The sequence below is a fragment of the Contarinia nasturtii genome, unplaced genomic scaffold, assembly GCF_009176525.2.
Source record: "Contarinia nasturtii isolate CC-2019 unplaced genomic scaffold, AAFC_CNas_1.1 Cnas_scaffold_928, whole genome shotgun sequence".
Lineage (NCBI taxonomy): Eukaryota > Metazoa > Arthropoda > Insecta > Diptera > Cecidomyiidae > Contarinia > Contarinia nasturtii.
The window spans coordinates 3,364,195-3,389,672 of NW_022198275.1; the positions used below are offsets into that span (position 1 = coordinate 3,364,195).

General features: G+C 34.3%; 1 protein-coding gene across 4 annotated transcripts in view; it reads right to left on the bottom strand.

The window, feature by feature from the left end:
• LOC116342843 (homeobox protein ceh-10-like) overlaps window positions 1–23,130 on the bottom strand; it is a 43,803-nt gene extending 20,673 nt beyond the window's left edge. Inside the window, exons 1-3 of one of the 4 annotated variants that reach the window (XM_031770612.1) lie at window positions 22,325–23,130; window positions 13,130–13,183; window positions 5,027–5,241 (exon numbers count right to left, since the gene is read on the bottom strand). In XM_031770612.1, the coding sequence (XP_031626472.1) occupies window positions 5,027–5,241; window positions 13,130–13,183; window positions 22,325–22,742 (687 nt within the window). In that variant the 5' untranslated portion in view covers window positions 22,743–23,130. The remainder of the gene's footprint in view (window positions 1–5,026; window positions 5,242–13,129; window positions 13,184–22,324) is intronic. The other 3 variants (XM_031770610.1, XM_031770611.1, XM_031770613.1) reach the window with 3 other exon arrangements.
• Between the last annotated feature and the right edge of the window lie 2,348 nt (window positions 23,131–25,478).

A 25,478-nucleotide genomic window follows, 5' to 3' on the forward strand; every position in this document is an offset into this window, starting at 1 on the left:
GTTGGTGATCTCATAAATAGATAATTCAGTAAATTAATTTTAAATCTCTTGAGAATCACAAGATAAACATGAAACTGTAAAGTTCTCACTGTGAAATGCTTGCATGTCTCTAGAGAACATCGTCTACAATGAATTTGCTTGCTGATAGAGAGAAAAAAAAGAGAATGTATACCGAATGAAGCATCCACTTGAACAAATGGATAGATCAAACTTCCGACGATGTGTGAATATATTCGGTAAGGATACAGTGGATCGAAGAGGGATCAATGTATGGCCAGTGCAATCATCAGTTTCATCATTTTACGATATTTAACCGACAATCGGTGAATTTGACTACATTAGAGATGTTCCATTTACATGCACTAAACAACCGATTTAAAAACGAATACACATTTTATTCGAATGGCAGAGATAGTTCGACGATTACAGGCACAGCAACGAACGACCCCTCGATAGTTGTTTTAGTACGATGTAACAACATCATGTTAACATATACGTACATAAAGTGTGCTACTCTTCATGGCATCGATGAGGGTCGCAATGCGAATAAAATTATTACAATGTTTCGTATGCTCGACTCTGATATGGGATGTGTTGCATAAATACAACAACAACAAAAACCAACAAGTTACAAACCATTTAACAACCAAACATAAAAATTAGGGTATTCAAATATTGATGTTCACACAATCTACACGCACCACAATCCTAGACATTTGTTTGCTTGCCACTGACGCGATTATTTTATGAATATATTGCTGCTGTTTAAGAGGCAAACATTTAAACGAAATTCAATTGAAGCGCATTTAATCATTTCAATTATTATTTATTCGGATTTTTTCTATGAATCTTTTTTTTTTCATGTTTAATAATTATTTTTTCAATTTCCATTTTTCAAAATATTTTTTTTAAATTAATTTTTTCAACCTGTTTTTTTATACCTGAAAATTTCATGACTTCAAATTTAAAAAAATGTACACAGAATTAACAGGATCCGTGATTTTCTAAATGTAGTTCTATTTGTTACAGTGATGAAGGTATTATTTTCTGCTTATGGCTTATTAAGAGAAGACAATAAAGAATATGAAATAATAGCAAAGGAATGAAGAAAAAGCCGAAGAACGCAAACAAATATGCCAATTTGTCGTTTTATTCAGCAACCAGCTATTCTTCAATCCAATTTCCAAATTTTGACATGCGCGCACGTGATTTATTCATTACGATTCAGGCAAATGTGAAGCAATGTTTCCATAAACTCTTCAGAATTTTCGTCTGACTCATTTCCAGTGGTAATCACAGTATATATGCTATTCATACAATACGAATCGAGTTCGAATTAATGATGATGGTGATGATGATGATGATGGTTGCATGCGTGCGTGTAGCTGTTGCGACGGTAACGGAAACGCGCAAGAGGCAGAGAGAAAGGGAGTTGCAGTTAAACAACACCGACATTCGTTGCTTGACAATGATGATAGCAATTTTGAAATGCCTGTATACTTAAGTAGCAGGGCCAACCTTATTATTACCATGACAACGTTTTTCCTTTTTCGACATATTTGCCAACTCGACTTCGATATGATGGAGACGAAAGCGCCAAATTTCAAAGAGGGAGAGATGTGTTTATGTGTTGTTTCTTTCATTGTATAAAACACATCGAAAAAACGGCAACGAGACTTTTAACAACGCATTCAATTTTGTTGCTTGTTCAGAGGGGTTTTTCTTCTGTTGTCGTTGTTCGTTTGCTAGTACAACAATATTTCATGGAGCTCGAATTTTCTTATTCGCCTTTCTGCAGACATTTCGTCTGTACAAACATTTTCATATGCTGAATAAATTTTTTGTTGTTGTTGTTGGCACATTGGCACTCAGCTCAATTCACAAAGCTCCAACGGAATATTGCTTCGAGCTTGGCAATAAAATCCAAATGAAATGATCTCGTGCCGTTTTGAGTATGCGACAACAACAATACGAAGCACATGCGATGAGATATTTACGTCAGTGTGTAATATGTACAAAGATGAAAAATAGAATACACATATAAATCATATAAAACAGACGCGGCATCAATACATTCACATCTCAGCCAAGCAAGACAAAACGCATAAACACAAATAAAAAAAGGAAATTATGAAATAATTGGTGTTGTTACCCAACAGCGATGGAGAAACGATGCTTGGGTTTATCTGTATTTTTTTTTTTGCCTTTGTTTTTGCCAAATTGTTTGCGTCTTTATATTGCTTATTCAGTTCAATAAAGCAGCATTAGTCTCCATTAGGATCCAATTTTCAACGGCGAATTGGATTACAGCGTCAGACTCTTGGACGTTCGATATATGAGAGTCAATATAAAGAAAATAATTAAACTCCCGTAAACAAGTTTCATCGCTACGACAAACAGTGACAGCTTTATATTTTAGTCATTAACTTCAAAATCAATTAAAATTCAACGTGAAGCCGATATTCCGAATACCATTGTTACCTTCAACACCGTTTTTTTATCAATGGGCTTTTCGGAGCAAGAAAACCGTAACCCTGTGCACGTCATTCGTTGACGTTGCTCTTAATTTAAATGTGTCCAACGAAATTAAAATTTATGATTGGTCGCTCGGTTCTGAAGTTAAGTACCATTTTTCGGTCCATTATTATGGATGTATAAAGAAAAGTTTTTCGGCGCCACCATTTTTTTTTCTTCTTCTTTCCCCCTCGCTTTGAACGAATTTTCGGTCTGCTGTGCCAGAATATGGAGTATTTGGCAAAATAATGTATGCAACACAGCACTTTTGCCTTGATTTTCGACCGAACATTCATTTTCTGTATGCGACAACCCAATTTACGGGTTTGACTCATATAAAAAACGGCTTGGATTTTGATACAGTTGGCAGACTGAGAGCGTTGATGCAAAGAGAAAAACTGAAACGGGGTAAAAGGGCCTCTTGTCGATCGGTTCCCATTTAGGATACTCTCTTTTTCGCTCTTCTTGTGCGCTTTTCCAAATTAACAATTTTACAATTAAAATCAATACTCCAGAGGGGCCAGACTGGTAAAAACACTATTGCTTTGCGGTTGGATGCTTGTTAGATTTTGACTGCAACCAGCATTTTTGTCGCTCTGTTTCCATTCAAATCTGCATCGTCGCCAGCAAAAATGGTGGATTCTTTTTTTTTTCAATGTGCCTCGTTTACGTTGAATTTGAAACAGTAGCTACACAATTACCGCGCAATGACAACGTTTGAAAGAATTTTGAGGAGTGAATCGATTTATATGTTTTAGTTCGTTGTTTCTTTTTTTTGGCGTCACCAAAAAAAAGAGAGAGTGAGTTGAGTCACAATGAGGCGGGTTGATGGTAGATAGGATGGTTTATGCTTGAAATTCTGTATGCTGTGCGTGGGTAAGTGCGTGCGTGCGTATGTATAATAAGTTGTTATCGAATTTCAGAGCTGTTTTATTTGTCTACACTCGAAGCTTATTCAATGCAAACAGCATGCGGTACAGTATTGGATGCGCCGAAGGGTGGTTTATATTATATATAAATCATAAATGCAAGCGTTTCGTCCAAAATTGTCTCTAAATTCGATAGCAAGCGTGCGTCGAAAAGTTTTTTTTTTTGATGTTGAGCAAATAGAGTGCTTCTACTTCCCGCTCCAATCCACATTTTGGAAGTCACGCTGAATACGAATAACATCAACCGATGAAAACCGAGGAGTGACAAAGATACGATAATGAGATATATTTGTGCGGAGGAAATTGGAAAATGGCGCTTGTTATATCTTAAAGTACCATGCTAACTGTATAATTGAATTATAAAATTGACAAAAGTGGAAGCCACGGTGCGCCTGCATCCACTTATATACATCGTACAAAAGACGATTTGCTATTTATTTTTCGGCAATTCAAATACGAAATTGAAGTTTCGCCGAGCAAATTGTCTTTGTGTTTATCGGTTTGACAAATTAAATTCGTGGAAAATTGTGTCGCTGCCGAAATAAGGAATTAGCCGATTATTTTCATTGAAAACATTCTTAAGATGTTGAAATTGAAAAAATGGCATTAAAAAAAGTAATGAAGTAAAAAATAAAACCTTAAGAAATAATGAAATACAAAGAGTGGGTTTTTGAAGCTCGTGATCGAATGGTAAAATTACTCATTTACAATGTGGCGCAAACATACCATTCGCATCGGCAGCCATTTTTTATACCTTTTATTTTGCCAACATTCAACACCTTCTTTGGTTTAGCAGGCAAATTTTTTGAGCGTTAAAACTGCGTTTCTATCGCCTTCGAATCCTTTTTGTATTTGTATTTAGCGCTTCGATCCATTCAAAATCTGTCAAGGGTTTCGGGTGTGTGAAGGTGTGTTTGTCTCTGTGTGTGAGCATATTGTTTATACAATTACACTTGGCATCTACTTTACAAAATGTTAGCACGTAAATTGGTTCAATTCTTTTCATCTTTGTGTGTTTTTTTTTGTGATCTCACTTCAACATTTCTTTGAAGCGAAAAAAAGAGTACCACGATTAATTTATAAACCAATTTTTTTTCTCTCGTGCGCTCTTACACACACCATTTCGTTTCCATTCTTCTTCATTGGATAAAGATGAGATGGTTTAAGTTGTTTTGCCTCGTTGTGCCATTAGTTTCTTTGACGATGGAGATCGGTAGACTGGAGGCGATAAAATGAAAACCGAAATTGAATGCGTGTGCAGAAATATTAAATTACTTGAGCGTCTTGGAATATGTGTGCGCACATCAAAGGCATTTTGTAAAACAAAAAGGGACTCAGATAAGTGGGTTTTATCGCGTGGTATTTTACTTTTTTTGTTTTTTTTTTTTCATGACTGCTGTTCACACCGTTTTTTCTTCATTCGAACTCGGTGCGATGCTCTGCTATTTATTTTTTTATAATAATTTAATTTACTAATTGACAGTTGAAAAGAAAGGCTTCATTTTTTTAAGGTTATAATTTGCCATTGTTTGAAATCACGGATTTTTTTTTCATTGCAAAAAATGAAAACGGTTTATACTTACTTGGATTCTGTCTTCGGGTAGATCTGTCTTCAGCGATAACATTTCTCTGGCATAAACGTCGGGGTAATGAGCGTCTTTAAATGCTTTTTCTAATTCATCCAATTGATAGCTAGTGAATATGGTGCGGCTGTGACGTCGCTTCTTCTTTTTCTTTTTGCCACCGAATCCATTGATGCCATCCACCGTAAAATCTTTGCCATCTAACGGACTGTGACCTGTTCGACAGAAAGAAAAAAATAGAGACAGAAAAAAACGATGTTCAAATTTCATTTGACACATTTCATAAACGAAACCAATTATTTCCTTTTGGGTTTAACTTTTTTTAAATCTAATCTTTTCATCAACATCCATTCTATAGACTACAGGCATTCTGACGAACCCCCCTCGCTTTTTTGATCGGTTGACAAACAATTTTCGCTCAGGAAACTGCTGACTGAACCGATAAATAGTCGCGTTTCATAAACAAGATTTCGTTGACGAAATCGAATCGACAACACAACCATTCGCAGACGTTTATCCATTGCGACAGTAAATACGTAGACAACGATTTTATTGAATTTTATTCGAGAAGATTTCATTTATTTGCAGTGTATCAATCGATACCTATATCTTGCGTTTGCTTTTCTAAATAGCTCGGGCAAAAGATGCAAACCATTACAATTTACTGAAGAATATTGGCAATAATGTCTGTCAATGCTAAGTTATTGCTTTTCTATCAATACCAATCACATTTTCAAATTGGTTATTTTGTAATTTTGATATTTTCTACTCATGAATCGATTTAAATCAATCCGAGGAAAAAATTTCCTCTTCGATTCGTTACACAGTATTTTGAAATCAATTTGAAACAGCAGATTTTATACGTAATTTTGAAAATTCATGTTTTGTGTGATTTTATTCAAACTTTAATGCATTACTTTTTTGGTTTCAATTTTTTGATGTTTGTCGAACGTTCGATTTTTCATAATTCAAATAAATTAGCATAATTTTGAGTCGAACCCAGAGACCATTAAAATATTTTGACATAATACTCAACAAAAAGTCGAATTACATTGAAATGCCTATTTATTAATTGGTTTGTGGTTTATTCGAACGCCAATCAAATTATTTCCATATTTTTGTCAATTTCCTGGTTGAAATCAACATTCGCTTTGGCTTCATTGGCTTGTTGGTGATGTGTGAGCGTTTCTGTTCGTTATTTTTTTTTATTTCGTTTCAATATAATTCGCTTATTTAACATAAATCATTTGCCATGTGTGTGAGTTTGGTAATATTTTTTTTTCTCTGTTCAGTAGTCAAACCATAAGTTCCTTCTCATTTCGATGTCAAAGTAGCTCATCAAACAATAAACGTTTCATTTATCATACAATGCCAACAAAATTATACATTATAATTTGTGCTCAATTTATTCGGCACCATTTTTTTTGTAATTCATTCGTTGGTTTTGAATGCACATTGCGTAATATTGGGAAATGAAATTGTCGGTAACAATTGTTATCGAATGAAAGTGTTATGTTTTTTTTCTCTGTGAGTTTAATAATCGTTTTGGGTTGAACGAATGAGGACAACAAAAAAATTGCGAAAAGAATCAATAAACATGATAATTTAACGGGAGTGCAACCCTTTTCCATACGGGATTTCTCGCACACTAAAATCATTATTTCAAATTGTCAAAATATTTATTCAATTCGTTTCATCACCGTATTGATTAAATATGAATTTAATAGACTGTTTGGAGTGTGACGAAGAAAAAAGCAGTTAAATATAGGTCGCTTTATTCTGTTTTGAGTAATATAATTTAAAGCGTTTTATTCAAACTAAATAGAGTAATTTGATATGAACGCCGGTAATATTCAGAATTTTTGAACCGATTTCCCTTTCATTCATAAGAGTGGTAGTTTCTTGTGATGAACATCCATTTTTTATTATTTTGTATGCGCTGGGGACAGTCTTTCAAATTTAACACAAAGTTTGTAAATTAGCCAAAGTTGACTTAATTTATGCATTACAATGAAAGAAAAAAACTTCTTGAATTGCTCTAATTTTGCGCAATTTTTTGTTGCTCGCCCAATTCAAATATTCCATGAAATTTATTAAATACTTTTAATTGGACTTTGTTTCTACTTTATGGTAAAATAGATGTAAGAACTAATTAGTTTTTTTTTATAAAATGAATGGAAGATTTTTCAGGTCGTCATAAATATAAATTAACTTTAGAATTGCAATAAAAAGGTGAACCAATTAAAAACTTTGCGGTGAATTCAAGTTGAACAAAAATTCCATGGCATAAAAAAAGAAAATATGGCCGACAAGACTGAAGAAAATTTATTGCAATTTATATTTGGCCGGGTATAAAAAAGCGTAAAGAGTCAACTCGACTTTGGTTTCTTTGAAATTCGAATTGTTCGTTGAATTATGTAGAGGATTTTATTCATGGACCGACGTCACCTCAACCGCCTTTTCACAATTTTATCTCGTTCCTCTTTTCAGCCTTTCTTTCTTTTCTCTCTCTTTCTCTTTCTCTGTATATCGCTCTCTTTCATCGTATTTCATTTTCGATTAACGAGTTTTATCTGCATCGCTCTGCGTAGGCAATTCAATTGAAATTCGCTCGAATAAATAAATGCTTGAGAAAGTCAAGTACCATTAAATAAGAAATTTTATGAGCTCTCAAGTGTTTTTCGTGCGCTCACATACTAATATACAGATTTTCATTTGGAACAGTTTTGCCGTACAATATTAATGACTTATAAATTCAACATGGCAATCGGTCGAATTGGACACGACTACGAATTACTAACGATGATCTTGTTAAAAATGGATGCCAATTACTCATGCATCGAATATACTCTTTTTTCTGTATTTCAAATTAGATAGATAAAAATTGGGATGTTTTTTTGCGCTCACATTATGTCTGTATATACAAGGGAAAAAATGTCATTTGACGTATTTCATGTATTCGTCATTTGTTGCCTTGGATTATTATTCAAGAACGATATAGATATCGATCAACATTTACATATATGCAAATCTAAAATGGTATTATGTCTTTTCAACCAGGAATTAAATGTTACGAATTTTCCTCAAAAACGTGTTTTGAAAAAGTTTTTACATTAAAATTTATACGATTTAATGTTGAATAAGCGTTGAGTATCGTATTAGTTAAAATACATTTCTATTGTTTGATGATATCGAAGATTCTTTAACAACTCCATTCAAGAACGTTTGTCGCATTGCGTCTTTTCAATAATTCGGCGTAGTCCAAAAATTCTTCAACCTCCAGACGCTTTCAAATAGCTAACTTACGACTTTGTATGAGTGCAAGTTTATCTTACGCAAAAACTAATATGGCAAATTTAATTAATCAAGCGGCAATAAGTTAACATTTTCAGCACCATCATCAACCCATCAACTGTTTTCACCCGCAACCGAAAAATACACACAAAGGGGGCGATACAATTTCAATTTCGTTACACATTCGCAGTAAAAATAATATCGAATTTCGGTTTCCATATGTGAAATCACTTTTCTGTACTCTCATCGTTCCGATAAAAGAGCCACATATACGTATCGTTCATAAACACGTTCACATTCAAAGTTCAACCCTTTTCCAATTACACAAAATCCAATGTTCCAAGGCATTAAATGGCATTTTTCAGTTGTTGCATTTATTTATCATTCGTTCCTTTTGCAACCGTAATTTAACCGAATTATATACATAATATCACATATGAGTTTAGTCAATATGTATCAACACTAGCGGGTACCTTGCGATTCTCCACGCATCGACATTCAACATACCACATATGTTACGTTTATATTCCGTGTCAGTTCGGTTGTGCGTGTGGAATGTGATAATTGTGTGTGTACGCATTTTGCTAATGCGCACATCGCAATTAATCGAAATTAACATTGAGTGAGCTTTTAAAATTGTTACTGCATTTTCTCTACATACGCAGCTCATATTGGAAAATTCCAACGAGTCATGCTAATATATGAATTTCGTTAAGCTAGTCACATTCAAAAGTAGTGATACTTTTGTTCATTTAATGAGCTCATAAATCACTAATTAAGGTTTTTATCCGTTTCATTAAATTCGGAAAATTCAATTGCATCATCGAGGGTGAAACGGTGTTCTGGCCATTCCTGATGTATCGTTGACAGGACATTGGCATTTATATTAGATAATAAAGCTGATTTTGCATTTAAAAGCAAATTTTCGATTTAAATGTCAGTCTCATATGAACACACATTCTGACCTGGATTTTATAATTGGTATTCTTTATTTATATTGACAATGACCAAAATAATTCAAAGACGCGCATGTGGCCCATGCCGGGCTCTATATTTGTAGTTTCAAATATTAATTGAATTGCAAAACAAAAGCTATTTTGATGAGAGAGAGAGAGAGAGACTCTGAGAAATTGGAGTATTTCTTCAAATCTGCACGATATTGTTCGTTTAATTGTCAATTCATAATAATCATATTCAGTTAGATAGAATATGTGCACTATCTGCAAAACACAGTAAATTGAGGCGAGAAAACGTGCAACCAACGTGTTATAATAGAAACTAACTGATTTATTGTAAACGCTTTTGTGCAGATAACTCGTTTTGGGTACCTGCAGGGAAATTAAACTAAATTACACATTTCCGAGCCTATTTACGTGCATTGGCAACACAAATTGTGCCTGGAAATCCTGTATAATGTTTTACTTGGTTGTCTTCGTCAACGCGCTACCGGATAAGATAATTCAGTTGGCACACTATTGCAGCCATTAGAGTTGGTTGCGGTTGCGGAAGCAAATGAAGAACAATCTTACGTAATCAAATGACGAACCAAGTTTTAAAATAGTAAATTCTCATAGAAATATTTTCCTATTCACGAAAAGCTCTATCTTTGTTTGAAATTAGATTAGAAGGCTTGAAGAAACCGAGAAACAAGAAAAAAATGAATAACAAGTAAGCTTCTACTTTAACCGAGTTGTTGATATTATTTTGTTCATACAATACATCCGCAAAAAGTGCAAATTTGAAGGATTATTTTGTGTAGTGGTTGCATAACTAGTGTAAAATGCGTAATTTGGTGTGCAGCAGATTGTGTGCTTGCCATTTATTAGTTGAAGTTTTACATGCACACAAAGTAGTTTTTCACATAAGTAGTAAAACTACAATTTTGTCGAATGGAGCAAAGTTTTGTTGAGCCACTACTGTTGACTTGACTGTTGATAATAATGATGGTAATAGTCGTATCTCAATGCGGCTTAGATGATGTGCAACCGTATATAAAGCAAAATTTGAATAACAATACGACCAAGTGGGATACATCAGCATCGAATGAAAAATGGTTGATGGCACAGAGAAATGCAAGAAAGATTGAATGCATTTATGACACACAGCCAGATCAGTTTAAAGTGATTTCGATTCGTCGAATCGAATTGCAAACGGAGTCACTTAACATTTTTCAGGGCGAATAAGTTCGGTTTGATATTGGATGTCTGTGTGTCCCCATTCACACATTACCGATTTGTTTGTGAGTGTGTGTATCGTTGAGAATAACACGAGTCGACGAGTGAACATTCATTCAATAACTTGAAATACCATATGGCCATTAGCGCAATTTCATACCAAAGTTAGGCGATGCAATGTGAATTGGATTGCCGACGACGATATCATCCTATTCACATGAACACAATGCCATTTGGAATGTTCGCTTGCACGCTCTCTCTCTTTCTACCTCTTGCTCTCTCTCGCACACAAATAATAATAATTCCATATGTGAACATGTAGAACAATTTTTTCCCTACTTTTCCGAGCATCTTTTATTAAAAAATAGTTGGAAGTTTCATCGTCATTCGATTCATTATGCGCCTCTCTCACACACACATGCAAACACACAGGAAATTTCAAGGAAATGGAGAAAACTAGCAAACTAACTGGCTCACATCGGCTGATTGCCATATTTGCATCTCAGCACAATGAGAGAGAAGATAAAAAAACTCTGTTCACCAATGAAATGATGTAGGTGGCATTCGAATGGAGAGAAGATAAGCTGATATGCTCGGAGGCACTTTGGAAAATTGCATTTCCGTTGAAATGTGTGTGTGTTGTCTCGGTGATAGCTCAAGTACTACATGCTTCGTGTGATAATGATGACGATGATTCAAATGGGAAAATGACTAACTATATAAATTGTACGATTGCACATATCTTTCCATTGAAAAATGCAAATACTAGAGAACGCTGCGCATAGACCGATAATTATTTTTCACCATGGAATTTTCTATGCCCAAGTCACAGTGCCAATGGATGTGAAAAATGACGTATTCTTCGATGGCATACTTTTAACGACATTCGATTATTTTTTTTCTCAACAGAAAAGTAGGAACATGCTATTTGAAAAAAAAGTTATTTAATCATATTATCTTCGTTGAAAAGTGGCCAATTCCGTTTGCAAATGTCTCAATTCCGATGACAAAAGGCATTTTTTATCATTTTAATCATTAAGGATGGTTTTTTTTTATGTCTTTTTTTCAATCAAGTGTTGTATTAATTCCTTTTGTTTGAGATGATACCGATAGTAAGCAGCAGACCATAAATAATGCTGAAGGCGTAGCAAAATGAATGATTTCTATAACGATATGTACTCTAAATAAGTCATTGTTTTAGTCTTTTTTTTAATGCACCACACAACAAATAAGACAAATAAAATTGCACGTCCATTGTTATTGCCGGTGTTGTGTCGCCATTTTAATGCATCCCATGGTGTTGAATAAAAAAAACTGAATTATTTTTCGACAGTTTGTTTTTCGACAAGAGAAGAAAGGAAAAAAGTAGTGCTGATGCAATGGTTTTCCGATGTACCGTCAACTGACTAGACATTGTTGTAATTATACATTTTTGTATCGTTCCGTCGTTTTCTCATGCGAAAAAAAATCAGAATATGGCTAATGCAGCCAACAAAACGTTTATGTAAAAAAATCCCGAAACGCAATCACATATACACGCACGCCGTATTCATTCTTTTTTTGCTTTGCACTCGTGTGCTACGAATGAGCCCATTTAGATTCGACATAAATTAGTATATAAGAACAGTGCCTTCTATATGTATCACGGTTTATGTATCAGCGTTTTATTGTTACTGTCAAGCCGTTTGTATAATATCAGCGTCGGCACCACGGTTCGTTTGGTTCTGTGAACAAACGTTGGCATGGCAATTATACAACACTTCCATTCGCTGTTTTATTCGTTGCTTGTCGCTTATTCTCATCTTCGAAGCGCATATTACGTAGAAGCCGATATTTGTGTGTGTGTGTTGATGAAATCCTCATCATCCATGTCGATGCCGTTCCGCATACACACCAGCTTATTACAAATTTACGTGTTATTTTCACACAAAACCAGAATTTTCGCATCCATTCACCGCACACAATTTTCTTGTGTGCATGTGGAAAGATCAACATCCGCTTTACCGGTGTCCGATATACATATGCACACACACACATATGACTGGTAGCTGATTGACTACACAATATGCATGGCCTCTTATGGCTGCTGCCATCACTATCGTTCCATGCCATTTCATCATATTTGAAATACACACAACAAAAGCAACAATTGAATTAAAACAGCGCATGGAACACAATAAAATTCAACATCATTTTTGCATCACTCGTTTACTCCATTCGTTCATTATTCTCGTTCGTAGTTCTTGTGTTGCAAGTTCCTTTTTTTCATTCTATTCAATTGCACGTTCTGTTCGTCATCGCTTTTGTTTTTCGTCTTCTTCTTTCACTTCGAAATCAAATTATCGCACTGAATGTGGCCAATGAATGTCGAACCATTTTCTACCATTTATTTCATGCGATGGTATTGAATGGGTTTTATGCGACAAAAATTCGAATCAAATTCGACTGTTGATGTTTTATATTTCGAATTGGATTTTATCCATGTATGCAGATTTTCCAATGTCTCATCAAAAAAAGGGGAAATCAACTCACGGGTATGTTCACATGATATTCAATCAGTTGGTGAATTTGTGACAGATTAACACGTCTCATTCATACGATTGTACACATAATTGTGATTTATAGACACACTTACCGGGTAAACATGGACTCGTTGCCGATCCAAACGATGATTTCAATTGCGAAAATCCTGGAAATAAATATACATCGTTTTTAATTTCATGTTTTTCGATAAAATTGAAGTAAATTTCGTGATATTCGATCGGCATAACGCACTGGTACCATGCAACTCTTATTTATTGGATCAAGTGAAAGGATTCAATTCACATCATGCGAATGCAAAAATAATTTTCTCAGCAAATTTACTAGCAATTGAGATTAAAGTGTGATGCTTCCCGTTAACCGCATGCACACATAAATATTGTTCTGCAAATGCTACAAATCATTTGCGAAGAGTGTGAATGGAAAATAGGAAGAAAAAGGACGACGCATGAAATACGATCAACATCAATTTTGCAAACAATATGTTTTTCGACTAGTTAATACCCATCTTGTGGTTACTTATGACAAAACAAAATCGTGAAGCAAAAGAAATGGCATTTGCCCAGATTATAAAGATTAAAAGCCCTCACAAAAGAACGGCACAATAATATTTTGATTTGATTCATTTTTACAGAAAGTGTACCACAGATCGAATAACCGAAAATGATTTATCCTGTAAAACTGAACATGCGTCCTTGGATATTGAATAGAATAGTTAAATGGTTTAGTTTTCTCGTGTTCTTTATTGAAATCTCTATTTTGTAGTCTCAATTGACGGAAAGAAGAAAAAAAAATGAACAATTTAGATAAAGATCGATGTGAATGTAAGAACATAAGGACACCGTTATTGTAATCGAATTATATGGGCAATAAGTTGATGAAAACAACACAAAAATGGGAAGATTTAATTGAGATAAATTTCAAGGAAGCCGAACGTCTGCGCTCTAGTTTTTTTTGCACTTCATTTGGATCAAATCACAGTTCAAAAAGGAAATAATTGAAGAAAAAAAACCTGAACACAATTGGCTTAAAATATAGCTAATATTCGATTGTAATAATGTTGAAAAAAAAATGCCTTGATTTTTCAATTCGAGCTTGCTTTTTCAAATCAAAATAAATGGATTTTTCTGCATGTTTCTACATGAATTCCAAGCAATTTTTCTATTTGAACGAAGTACGTGAAAAATATTTAAATTCGTAACGAAAGTTGAATTATTTCGAATTCTCGCTTTTTTGCAAACATTTGAAATACAAATGCCACTTACACGAGCGCATAAAAAAAACAGATGCAGAAATTCACACGTTGAGTAGTGACACGTCTCAAGATGAACGAAATGTTGAATAGTTCAGATACGTATTGCGTTCGCTTTGTTAAGTCATTTGATTGGAATTTTTCATGTGCGCATTCTTGACGCCCCAATAAAAGTGTTGCACGAATAAAATAAACTATTTTCGGTAACAAATTTTCGATAAATTGTCAGCAGCAATTTCTTTGAATTCGAAATGTAAACATATGAACTGTAGGATCTTATGTGGAATATCGACACGTTTATCTTTTTTTTTTGTCGTCATTGAGGGTCGGCAATACACCATATCCGTGCAGGTATGCAGAAAAAAAGTAAATAGAAAGAGTGATAGGGAGCGATGGTGGGAGTAACAATCGTAACGGAAGTGCTATTTTTGTGTGTGATTACAAAAAGTGCAAACGATAAGTGAAATACACATTTTCGCAAGTTTGTCGATGGCATTCGGTTCTGGCATGCAAAACCAATGTTATGCGACAAATGCGTTCAACTGCTTCGGTATACAAATCATCTTGGATTGGATAACGATTACATTTTCAAATTGACATGCGAATAAAGAATATGTCGTCTTCCAATATAAAATGCTCACTTGCTCAATAAATAAACGAAAATTCTCGGTAAACTTGCTCGTTCACTTTGGCATGCATATATGCCATTCAAAAAGCATTCGATATATGTAAACAAAGGTATATTTATTGCAAGAGAGCAGCAGCAAAATCGTATTGACATCACCATGTTCCCACATATATTCCATCCGTTTTCGATTGAATGGTATTGAAAGGTAAACATTTTGAATGGAAAGGCCATTTTAAGGCGGTTTAAAAGATTTACCACTTCCTTAAGTTCCGATTTACCAGTCGGGTCTTTTTTCTTTCTCTCGCTCTCTCATTGCTTCGATTTCAATAAGTGCTCAAGTAAAGCCAAACAATTGAATCATATTCAATCGTGTATCATGCATGTCATTGAGTGGACCATTTTACAGGCCATGTCTTGTGGTATATTCAAGTAAGTAGTTGTTTTGTAAATAAAACTAAGTCCATTGAAAAAGTTTTTGCATTTCGATTTACGTGGTTCGCTCAAGCATACATCAATTTAAGAAGCAGGTAAATTCGAAATTGAGAATTGAGATGTTTTTTCTCGTTTCAAAATTGATGCACGAAGCGAAAATATTGTTTAGCATATTGAATGTGAGTTTCGTGGTCATAAAAAAAGAGCAATTTAATTCGATGGGACAATTTATGTCGTTTATCTGAAAATGATCGAATCCCATTGACCAGCTTGCACACAAAAGCTGCAATACGATTTTCATCTCTATTACTTTTCAGCCCATATACTTATTGTACGTTTCCGTGTCAATTCATGTTATTTTACTCTCTCAACGCACTTACGGTTTTATCAAGTCATCGAATTTCCTTAGAAAAATGTGTATTGAACGGATTATTCTCGTTTTCTCTTGCTCACTCTTGATCTTTCTTTCTTGCAGCCAGGCCTCGACACTTTTTGCTCAAACGAGTTCCAACTAGAGATGGAGTATTATGTACGACCAATTGGCGCTTGAAGAATAGAATCTTTGATTTCTGTCGCCTTTTATTTTCCATGAAGCATTTGTTCCGTTTCGAAGGTGTGAACATTTGTACAACAAGAAAAAAAAGAGTTAACACCAATTCAATAGGATGCAGCTGCTTTTGAGTATCGGGTTAATGATTGAAATTTTATCGCATTTTTCTCTCTCACTGTTTCTCTTTTTCAAACGATGTAAATCATTTAATTTGAGCAATTTACGTGTTGAATTGATTTGAACTCTTTCAAACAAAATACTACGAATCGGACGATTATTATAATCATTTGTTGTCAGAACAAAAATGCATCGGCCCGAACTGACACTCGAGAAAGTTATTGTTAAAGCAAATTAAATTATTATAAGACACGATATGTGCACATTTACAAATGACGCGAAAGGCAATGATGTTTCTTTGACTGTCACAATGTTGACTGACATGGAAGTACCAATTATAATGAATTCATTGATTCTCTGAATAAAAATCACTTGATATTATAATAAAAATAAATGGAAATTTCTTTCGAAAACAACAATTTAACCTCGTAATGACTGGCCATTGAATCACACAACACAAATCACATTGCCATCCACAATTGTGTTTCGATCAAAGATAAATCCTTACAATAACATTTGTATTCAATTTTGTTCACGAAATGATCTTTGGAAATACGTGTGAACGTTGGTATAACGATGTAATTGCCGATAAATTGCCTCATCATCTAATTTGTTTACCGATAAATGAAAACGTTTTCACTACATCTTATTAAAAATCATTGAATCGAAACATCTTTTTATGTTATATCCAAGAAGCGAGAAACATTTTATTTACACATGATAAAAATTTCGTTTTCAAGCAAATTCCGTCTCATAGTCAAAAAATTTACAAGTTGCGTAGTAATAAATGCATTTTTTATAACTGCAAAATGTTGAGCCTCATTATATGCCTAATAATGTAAAGTGCAGTTACTCATACTGTTTTCACATATGTTCGAAGGAAAAATACAGAGCAAGAATAAATAAAAACTGACACAATCACCATTTTTCTCACACTGTATGCTTCAGTTTATTTACTTAAATTAAGCAAGAACAAGTTGATACTTGAAAGGGATTCTGGCTTCAGAATTGACACGACCATCTCTAAAAAACCACAACAAAAATGTAGCAAAGAGAAAATAAAAAGGGCTCAACTTGAGTGATTAACGCGTTTGTTTTCTTTTCGATTTTCTCACTTGTGATTTGTTTATTTTTATTAACTCATCAATTCTCGACAAATAGAATTTTTTTGTTGAGATTTTTTGCTTTATAAAAAAAATTAATTCGAAGAAAACAAATTTTAAAAAGAAAGCAACGTATTTCGAGTAAATTCCAAGACAGACGTACAGACTATGTCTATAGCTACCGTTTGAATACGCGTACGTAAAAAAATATCGTATTTCATATCGGTGTAAAGTAAGAAATTTCATTCCATTTTCTCCATATAAATTTGACATTGGAACTTATTTTTGGAATTGTGTGAATGAATTGGCACAAGTTGAATAGCAAATTCATTTCTATTTATCGGCACCAGAATATCGGAAAACATTACAGCGAGAAAAAATCCCTCACCGATTCAATTGTACAAGCAGCTGAAATAGGGCGGTTTGTTTTATTGATTTCAAATCTTTTTTTTATTATTCGGTTGAGTAAAAATGTCATGTTATCGATTTCCGAAGTATTCATTCGAAACCAAAGTACTCATTGTGTTCATCGCTCCACGGCGTATTCATATGCACGATGCCGCCATATTTTTATTTATTGAGACTTTTTTCTCATCTATACCTTAAAGTGACGCAGAGATGAAAAAACAATCTTCAAACAAAAACAATGCATCGAGAATGGTTCACACTGACGCGCTTTCAATGGGCTTATTTTCCATTGTGTATATCCACCAATTCCTCTGATTTTTCTACATGTATGTATATATGGATGCATTGAAACGGTTGTTTGCATCCAAGTAACCATCCTCACCCACATATACACAAACACGTCATACCGAATAAATTAGCAAAGAAGTGTGAAAAAGTGCTAATTAGTTTAATTGTTGTTGGCATGAAGAGGAGCACGCATCAAATTCTATAAAAACACAAATTACACTCTGTGTAGTACAACACAAGTTTTTATCACAAAAGTAACACTTTGGGTGGGAAAAATTGTAACTTTATTAGTTTGTCAGCAAAAAAATCTAAATAAACATATTTTTATTCATTCTTCAGCGATGATTCGATTTACTCAATTTCATTTTAATTTTTTTTCAATTCGAATTATGAATCTATTCATTTTTCGATCCGATTAAATAGCTCCATTTGTATGGTGAATTAAAAAATGCTCAATTTCTAATGTAATGAAAGTAATACGAAAACTTTTGTAATTATTCAAGCGCATCCACGTCGCTTCTAGAGAACAGGATGTTTGTATTTCCTAATTGAATTACTGTGCCACAACTGAACGGTGACAATTAAAAATATGTTAGTTGATTCGAAAATTTATGAACACATTCAACGGTTCATATAGTAATATTAAAACAGTTTTTTTGTGTTAAACAATGCCGCAAGGTACTCGGTGTACTTTTACATTTGCCAGATGACACAGTAAATGATAACAGAAGAGGTAGAAAAAAAAAACGAATTATATGAGAAATGTACACATTGAGAGCGTCAATGTTTACCTGCACAATACACATAGTTTCGCATCCATGCCATCGCGCAAAACTTGCATACAATGACATTAGACATGTGCTATTTAATTCATTCATTAAAGTGTCGCCTTATCTGCGCGCATCGTGCACACACACACACATGTTTATACACATCAACACCTCTGAACAAACAACATCATTTACGGCACTTTTCATAGAAAAAAAGGTCACGCGCCAAGATAAAATTGTGGAATCATATCACACATTATACACAATACGCAACAATTCTAATTCTGAAAATAATTTATCAATAGAGGAAATTGAATTATTACCGACATCTTGTGCAATTAAAATTTGAAAAGAAAAATGAATCGAAAATGAAGAATATATTACCATTAATTGCTATTTATCAAGTTTCTGAAACCATTTCAAAAGAAATGAACGTTCTATAATTTCCATCATAATTCCCCAAATGCAACGAGATAGAATCGCGGATTCAACACTCTAATTTTAGCATTTCTTTTCAAATGATTTTGTACCAAGAAAAAAAAAACTGTATTTGTGATGTAAATGCGAATCCATTTCATTTGAAATTCATTAACCTCTGAAATAGAAACATTTAATCGGTTTTGTTCATCTTGGGATGATGTAGGGGGCGAAATAGCATGAATGCGAAATAAGCGAGAGAGAAATTGTGCACCGTTTTGGCATTCATACAAAGTACACGTAGTCACTTCAGGACATAAGTGGAAGTTAAAGGTTAATTAAAATATTCTAAATAGCGAATATGTGATTTCGATTCGGATGCTGCAACATAAAGTCGAGAATATTTCGCGATTTTTTTCATCTGCATAAAAACTCCGTAAATTATGCAATTTTCCCAGGTGAACATGTATTCGCGAACTATACATATATGCAGCATTTTCAATGCGCTTGATAAAAGAGTCGGTTGTACTACACTTCACACCGAAAACCGCTCAAATGAAAAGACGCGACTTTGAAATTGGTTTGAAAGTGTGTTCAGACACATTGTGCCTGTGAGCAAAAGCAAGTCGCTAATTTTTCAATTTTCCCTGATTATAACAAAGATAACTTCTACATTCACCTCTATCCCGCTTTGATTACTACCACAACTCTTTTACACTTTCATCTTCATCATTGTCTTTTCTGAAAGCAGTGCTGCTGTTTTTTTCCTTCATTTTCCAAAAAAGGATATTAGCTGCAAACTTCAGTGAAAAAATAACTTTGATTCAGCACGAAGCGAAGTGTTCGTCAACCGTTTCAATTTTTTTTTACTTTCGATTGTTTGTTTTTTGTGTCGTTTTCTTCTCTCTCTCGCTCTCTCTTTCTCTCTCGCTTTCTCTCTCTCTCGCTCTCTCTCTCTCTCTTCACATTTTGTTTGTTTTTATTTGTTTTATATGCTGTCGCGCTTCCATTGAATCAGCCACGCTTGCCGCGTTAAAGAACATTTTGTTGGCATATTGTAAAACACCACCACCGCTTCAAAATTCAACGACGACAAATGTATATTTATCTAAATACAACTGCCACTGAATATATTTCGGTATGCTAAATAATAAATTAACTTGAGAGCCGTGAAATCGGGATACAAGCACAAAAACAAGTGCTGAAAATTGGTGCAAACAATGGTGAAGTAGGGTAACAAAGGTTCAAATTGAAACTGTTGTATGATGAAAAATTCCTTTTTTTACGGTAAATTGGGAAAAACACAACATTCCAAGATACACTTTAACACGTTCGCTTATTGTTGCACAAAAAGAATCATTATAATTTTTTTCCACATCGTTGAAATGCGACAATTTTGGGACAAATCCAAACAACTTTATTTCGATATGGTTACCACGGAATCCAAAGGTTAATAAATTTATTCACAATTTTTTTTTTTCAAAAGTTCGACGACTTGATAAACAACCAATTTAAATTGATTTAAATTGTAAGTTTTTTCAACAGTAAATTATCAGTCAAATTGAAGATGTGTGTTTGAATGTAAGTTTTAACGAAAATTGGTGACTTGAAAAAAAGGAATATTTTGAAATTGGCTTAGAACAAAACGCATTTGCATTTGAACTATAAAATGCTTTTATCTTGTGATATTCGATATGGCTTCAAAGTGACTATAATCTATTAATTCTGTTCCAATGATGTGGTATGAAATTGTTCAATTGCCGTCATATCTGACCATTTGGAAATGCCACATCTCGACATTTTGCTCAAAGGGAAATCACCTATCGATACACGTTGAAATCAATCACTTTTTCCAACATCAAAGAGATGCCACATTATAGGAGAGAAAAAAGTCCTAATTGAGGTGTCAACATTACGGCTGACAGGAGCAGAACTAAAGGTCACATGTCATGAATATACAATACTGTGTATATTTTTTACGTGCTAATTTTGTTTTGTTCATTTTTTTAAGCTGAAATTATGCAAGCCACTTTCGGTGAGCCAAAAATAAAATTCGTTGCAACGACAACAAAAAGCGTAAAAAAAACTTCTAAATCTGACCAAAATGCGGTCGCTGAGGTCAGGCAATATTATATACTGCTGCAAGATAACTGTAATTTGAATATGGTTTTTGGTATTTAAAGCAATTTAACAAGAGGTCAATCAAAGAAATGTTCAAGAAAAATGCGGCATTCCAGACTCCCTCACAGCGTACAAAAGAATGAATAATCGAGCCATATTTATGTGTGATAGTTTCTTGTGAGATGAACGAAGTGTCGTTGGCATGCATTTATTTTATTCAAATCTGAATCATGTTTGCATAGTTTGTTTTTTTCTTCTTCAACGCTGGCGGATGATTTGTCGTGCTTGTGATGGAATATGTGTGTCCAAATGCTGGTAGCCGTTTATACGAAATGAGTACAAATACAGAGTCGTATTACGACTTAGAACAATGGAATGCTGCATTTTGAATAGAGTCGCGTGAATTGAATAGAATCGAAAAGCGTTCAGGTATAACACATTCTCTGTTTTGTTCTCTCGGGCGCTGCTGCTGTTGTTGTCGTTGCCTTTTTTCTTTCGTTTTTGTATTCATCGAGGAATAAGAAAAAAAAATGTTTTCAAGACGTTTCAAACACCACAACCAAATTGAAATAAAAGGAATGCAAACAGCTATGAGCATGGAAATAAAATGATTGCGAAAATTATGAAGGTTAAAATTCTGGCACCAAACATTTCCAATTCAATTAGGCTCAATTTTAACGCTACAATCAGAACAGATTTCTTTATGCACAGCATTTTTTCTGTGCCGTATTTTTATGCTGGTTTTATAACGCTCTCGCGCGAATGAAAAGAGAATTGAACAACGATGCATCTGCGGTTTCAATAGAATTTCCATTTCTTTATGATAGCATTATCCAGATAAGATGCATCTCAAGCACAGTAAAAATGTGTTGCTTTCTTTTTGTACAGAAGTTTGTTTGACGGTGTTAAAAGTCAATATCGTTTTGAATTAATTACATGAGCAGCATTAAATTGTTGACATGAATTCAATTCCTTGAAATCTGTGGCAATTTGAAAAATTACATTTAAGAAAAATTCAAACTCTCACTGAATTGTTCGAAATTAAATATCATCTATTTTTTTGCATATAATTGACGCGTTATTAGATTGTTTGAACAAGTGTTTCGGAAATAATTTTTCGGTCGGAATTGTTTTGGACACATTTTATTAATGAAATGAATCATATTTTTAACTGTATTTTAATCATTAAAAAAAATGTTTTACCTGGTGCTTGTGAATGAAAGCCAAGATGTCCTCCAGCTCCGGGAATGTTATGTGGTAAGAAAGCCGCCGCAACAGCAGCATGAGCATTGAAATATGCCATCCGAGATGCAGCCATGGTCATTTGATGATGATCACTGCCAACAAACGGTGTTTGACCAACATTTGAATAGAGCGATGGTGTCACTGCTGAAACAGCACCATTTCCACTGTTATTATTATTATTATTTGAGCTGGTGTTCAAATGATTTGGATTGTTGTTTGAATTGGTTGATCGAGATGATTCGCTTAGGCCAAGCAGTTCTTGAATTGCAAACGGTGATCGTTGTGGCAATGTTTGTGAATTTATCATTGGGCGGCTGATAGCAGCTGGAGCTGTAACGTGTATCGTTTCTGGGCGCGGCATTGATTCTAAGTTCATTTCACACTTTTTGCACAAAATTATTTAATTTTATTTCTTATTTAATCTGTTTTTAATTTTGACGTGTTTTTGCACCACAATTCTTCTACGTCAATATAATAACGTCAAATTATTGAATTACGATGCGATAACAAGCCGACGGCAATTATTTTTTTTGAATGAATTCAAACCATTTCGTTCTTTTTAATTCAAGTAAATGTGGATTTGCGTCACTTTTGATTTAACAATTGTTAATGTTTTGAATAATTCATCTTTTTTCCGAAAATTCGTTCAGGTAAACACTTTTTAAAATATTTTTCTTTTGTAAAAAATGTCTGAAAAATTGACATCACCGAAACACTTTCACCGACGAAAAAAAAATAAATGCTTTAAAATCTATTCACCAAAATAATTATTCAAAAAATCGCACAAATTCAATTCAGATATAGAATAAGAATTTTTTTATTGAAATTTAATAAATTTCCAATGAAATTTTTTTTTTGAAAAATATTTGATTAAATACAACTCGTTTTATCGTTGTTGGATTGAAGAAAAAAAAAGTTCGTTAAAAATATGATGAGAGAGTGATTGGTATGTGCGTCTGGTCGGTGCTGTAGCCGGTAACGTTATGACACTGAATATGATAAATAAAAATGATGCCACTAAAAGCGAACTTAATTTCGAATTGGTTGGTGTGTAGCGATGTTAAATCGCTTATCGCTGATGATGAACCCGAGAACTCTTTTTTTTATGTCGTTTAATTGTCGAACTGTTTGTGTCCATGCACGAGATGATAATATTTTTTCGATCGCAACTGGTATTTGGTTTTGGTGTAGCAAGGAATTATTATATTTTTTTCGGTTCGAAATTGTTTCTCTGTGTGTGTCGCCAGTACAATTCAACCCCTCAAACTGGCTAATGGTGATAGCATATTCACTTCGGTCGCACCGTGCTGCACATCATCGGCGCAACAAATTTCATTGAGGCAAATCCGCGGCGCAACCGATTAGGATATTGTGCAAAACAAATACAACACACGAAGATGCACACATCAGTTTCAGGAACCGAACACAAATGACAACATGTGTGAACGTTCACGAGGACGCGACCGAAAACTCACTCTCTTACACATCGCTTCGAAGCGGTAATACAAACATGCATCATCATCATGATGATGATCAGCGTACGATGCTCGCGGTAACAAGCCGGAGCATTAACACAATATTAAAAATCTGTCGTACAATGTTTGAAAATACACACGCGTCTTGTTTACGTCGGATTGAGATGAATTCGGTCGCCCTCGCCAATTGTTCAAACAGTAAACACATACGAAAACGGGACGAACGACAGCGTAGAACGAAATCATTAGCATTAATGATGATATTGATGATACACAGGTCGCCGCTACACACGTTCGCATTGGAAGGGATAAATAGGTACGTCCCATGCACACCAGCCAAATTGACTAATTTACAACGCAAGGCTAGTACAGCTACCGTACGAGAAAAAAAAATGTGATTATGTGTGCAGGCAAAGTTACTTGGATTTATGTCTGTATCCCTTCATTCCATACGCATTCGCCTGAAAACGTTGAACGAACCATCCGCAACACACTCTCTCCCTCTGTATGTGTGAGTACGTTAAGTGCTGGGTGTGGTAAATGAACATAAATGGCAATAATGAATAAGAACATTTCCTAATCACATTTAGAATCGCTGCGAATACGTGCAGCTTATTCGGAACGAATTGTTTCCCCCACTCTGTCACATCGGTAATTCAATTTTCGAAAAAGGCGTTACCATTCTTGTTCGAAATCGTATTTGTTCTTAAGCAGAACAAACACATCGTATCTGTACTGGTGATTCGTTGTGCAAACGAAACAGAATATACGGCATTTCGTGTACATCCGAGTAGAATGACTAGTTTTTCTCCGATTTTTCCGAACACAAATGCGCTTGCTCTGTAATTTTGTTTGTTCCATTGTATTCAACATTCAAATCGAATGCGAGCAAATGCACCAAATCGGATGTCAATATGAATGCGAATGGTGTATTGCGTGTTGGATGAGAGCAAGCAAGAGAGATACATGCGATGAAAGTGTTAGTGAGTCAAAAAACACGTCACGAAAATAGATGGTATCGCAACGATTTTAACGATGGTGATTAAAGGCTAAATTCGTAAAATCTCGTGATTTTATTATAGCCTCAACAATGGAAACATGTTAATTAAGACAGTAATTAGTTATTTATCGATTGGCTGCATCGATGAATTTTCGCTTTGCCTCAACCAATTTTGGCATTCGACGTTGGTGTGTCAGAGATACAGTTGCTCTACTAAATGCGAACATTCAACTGCTGATGTGGTCCTGTTGTGGCTTTTGTCGATGTACAAATGTGTGAATATACAAATTTTCGTAAATCGACTCACATTGCAATATGCTTATGATTGTATAGCACATATCTGATGATATGCGGGCGAAAAATGACGACGATTGTATTGATATATAGTAGCCGAATGATAGTTCAGTATTGAAATTCATTTTTACAAAGCGCACATTTTACTTTGAAACATATTTTCAGTCAGAACGTCATTTTTTTTGTATATGGCTTATTATATGATGTGCACATACACAGTGCACAGCCCATAAAAAACTTTTTTCCACATAATTCATTTAACACGTTTGACTAATTGGATGATAACAAATGGCTTTAGTTTTTTCTTTCATTTTTCAAAGCTTGCACGTTTCTGCACTGAGTT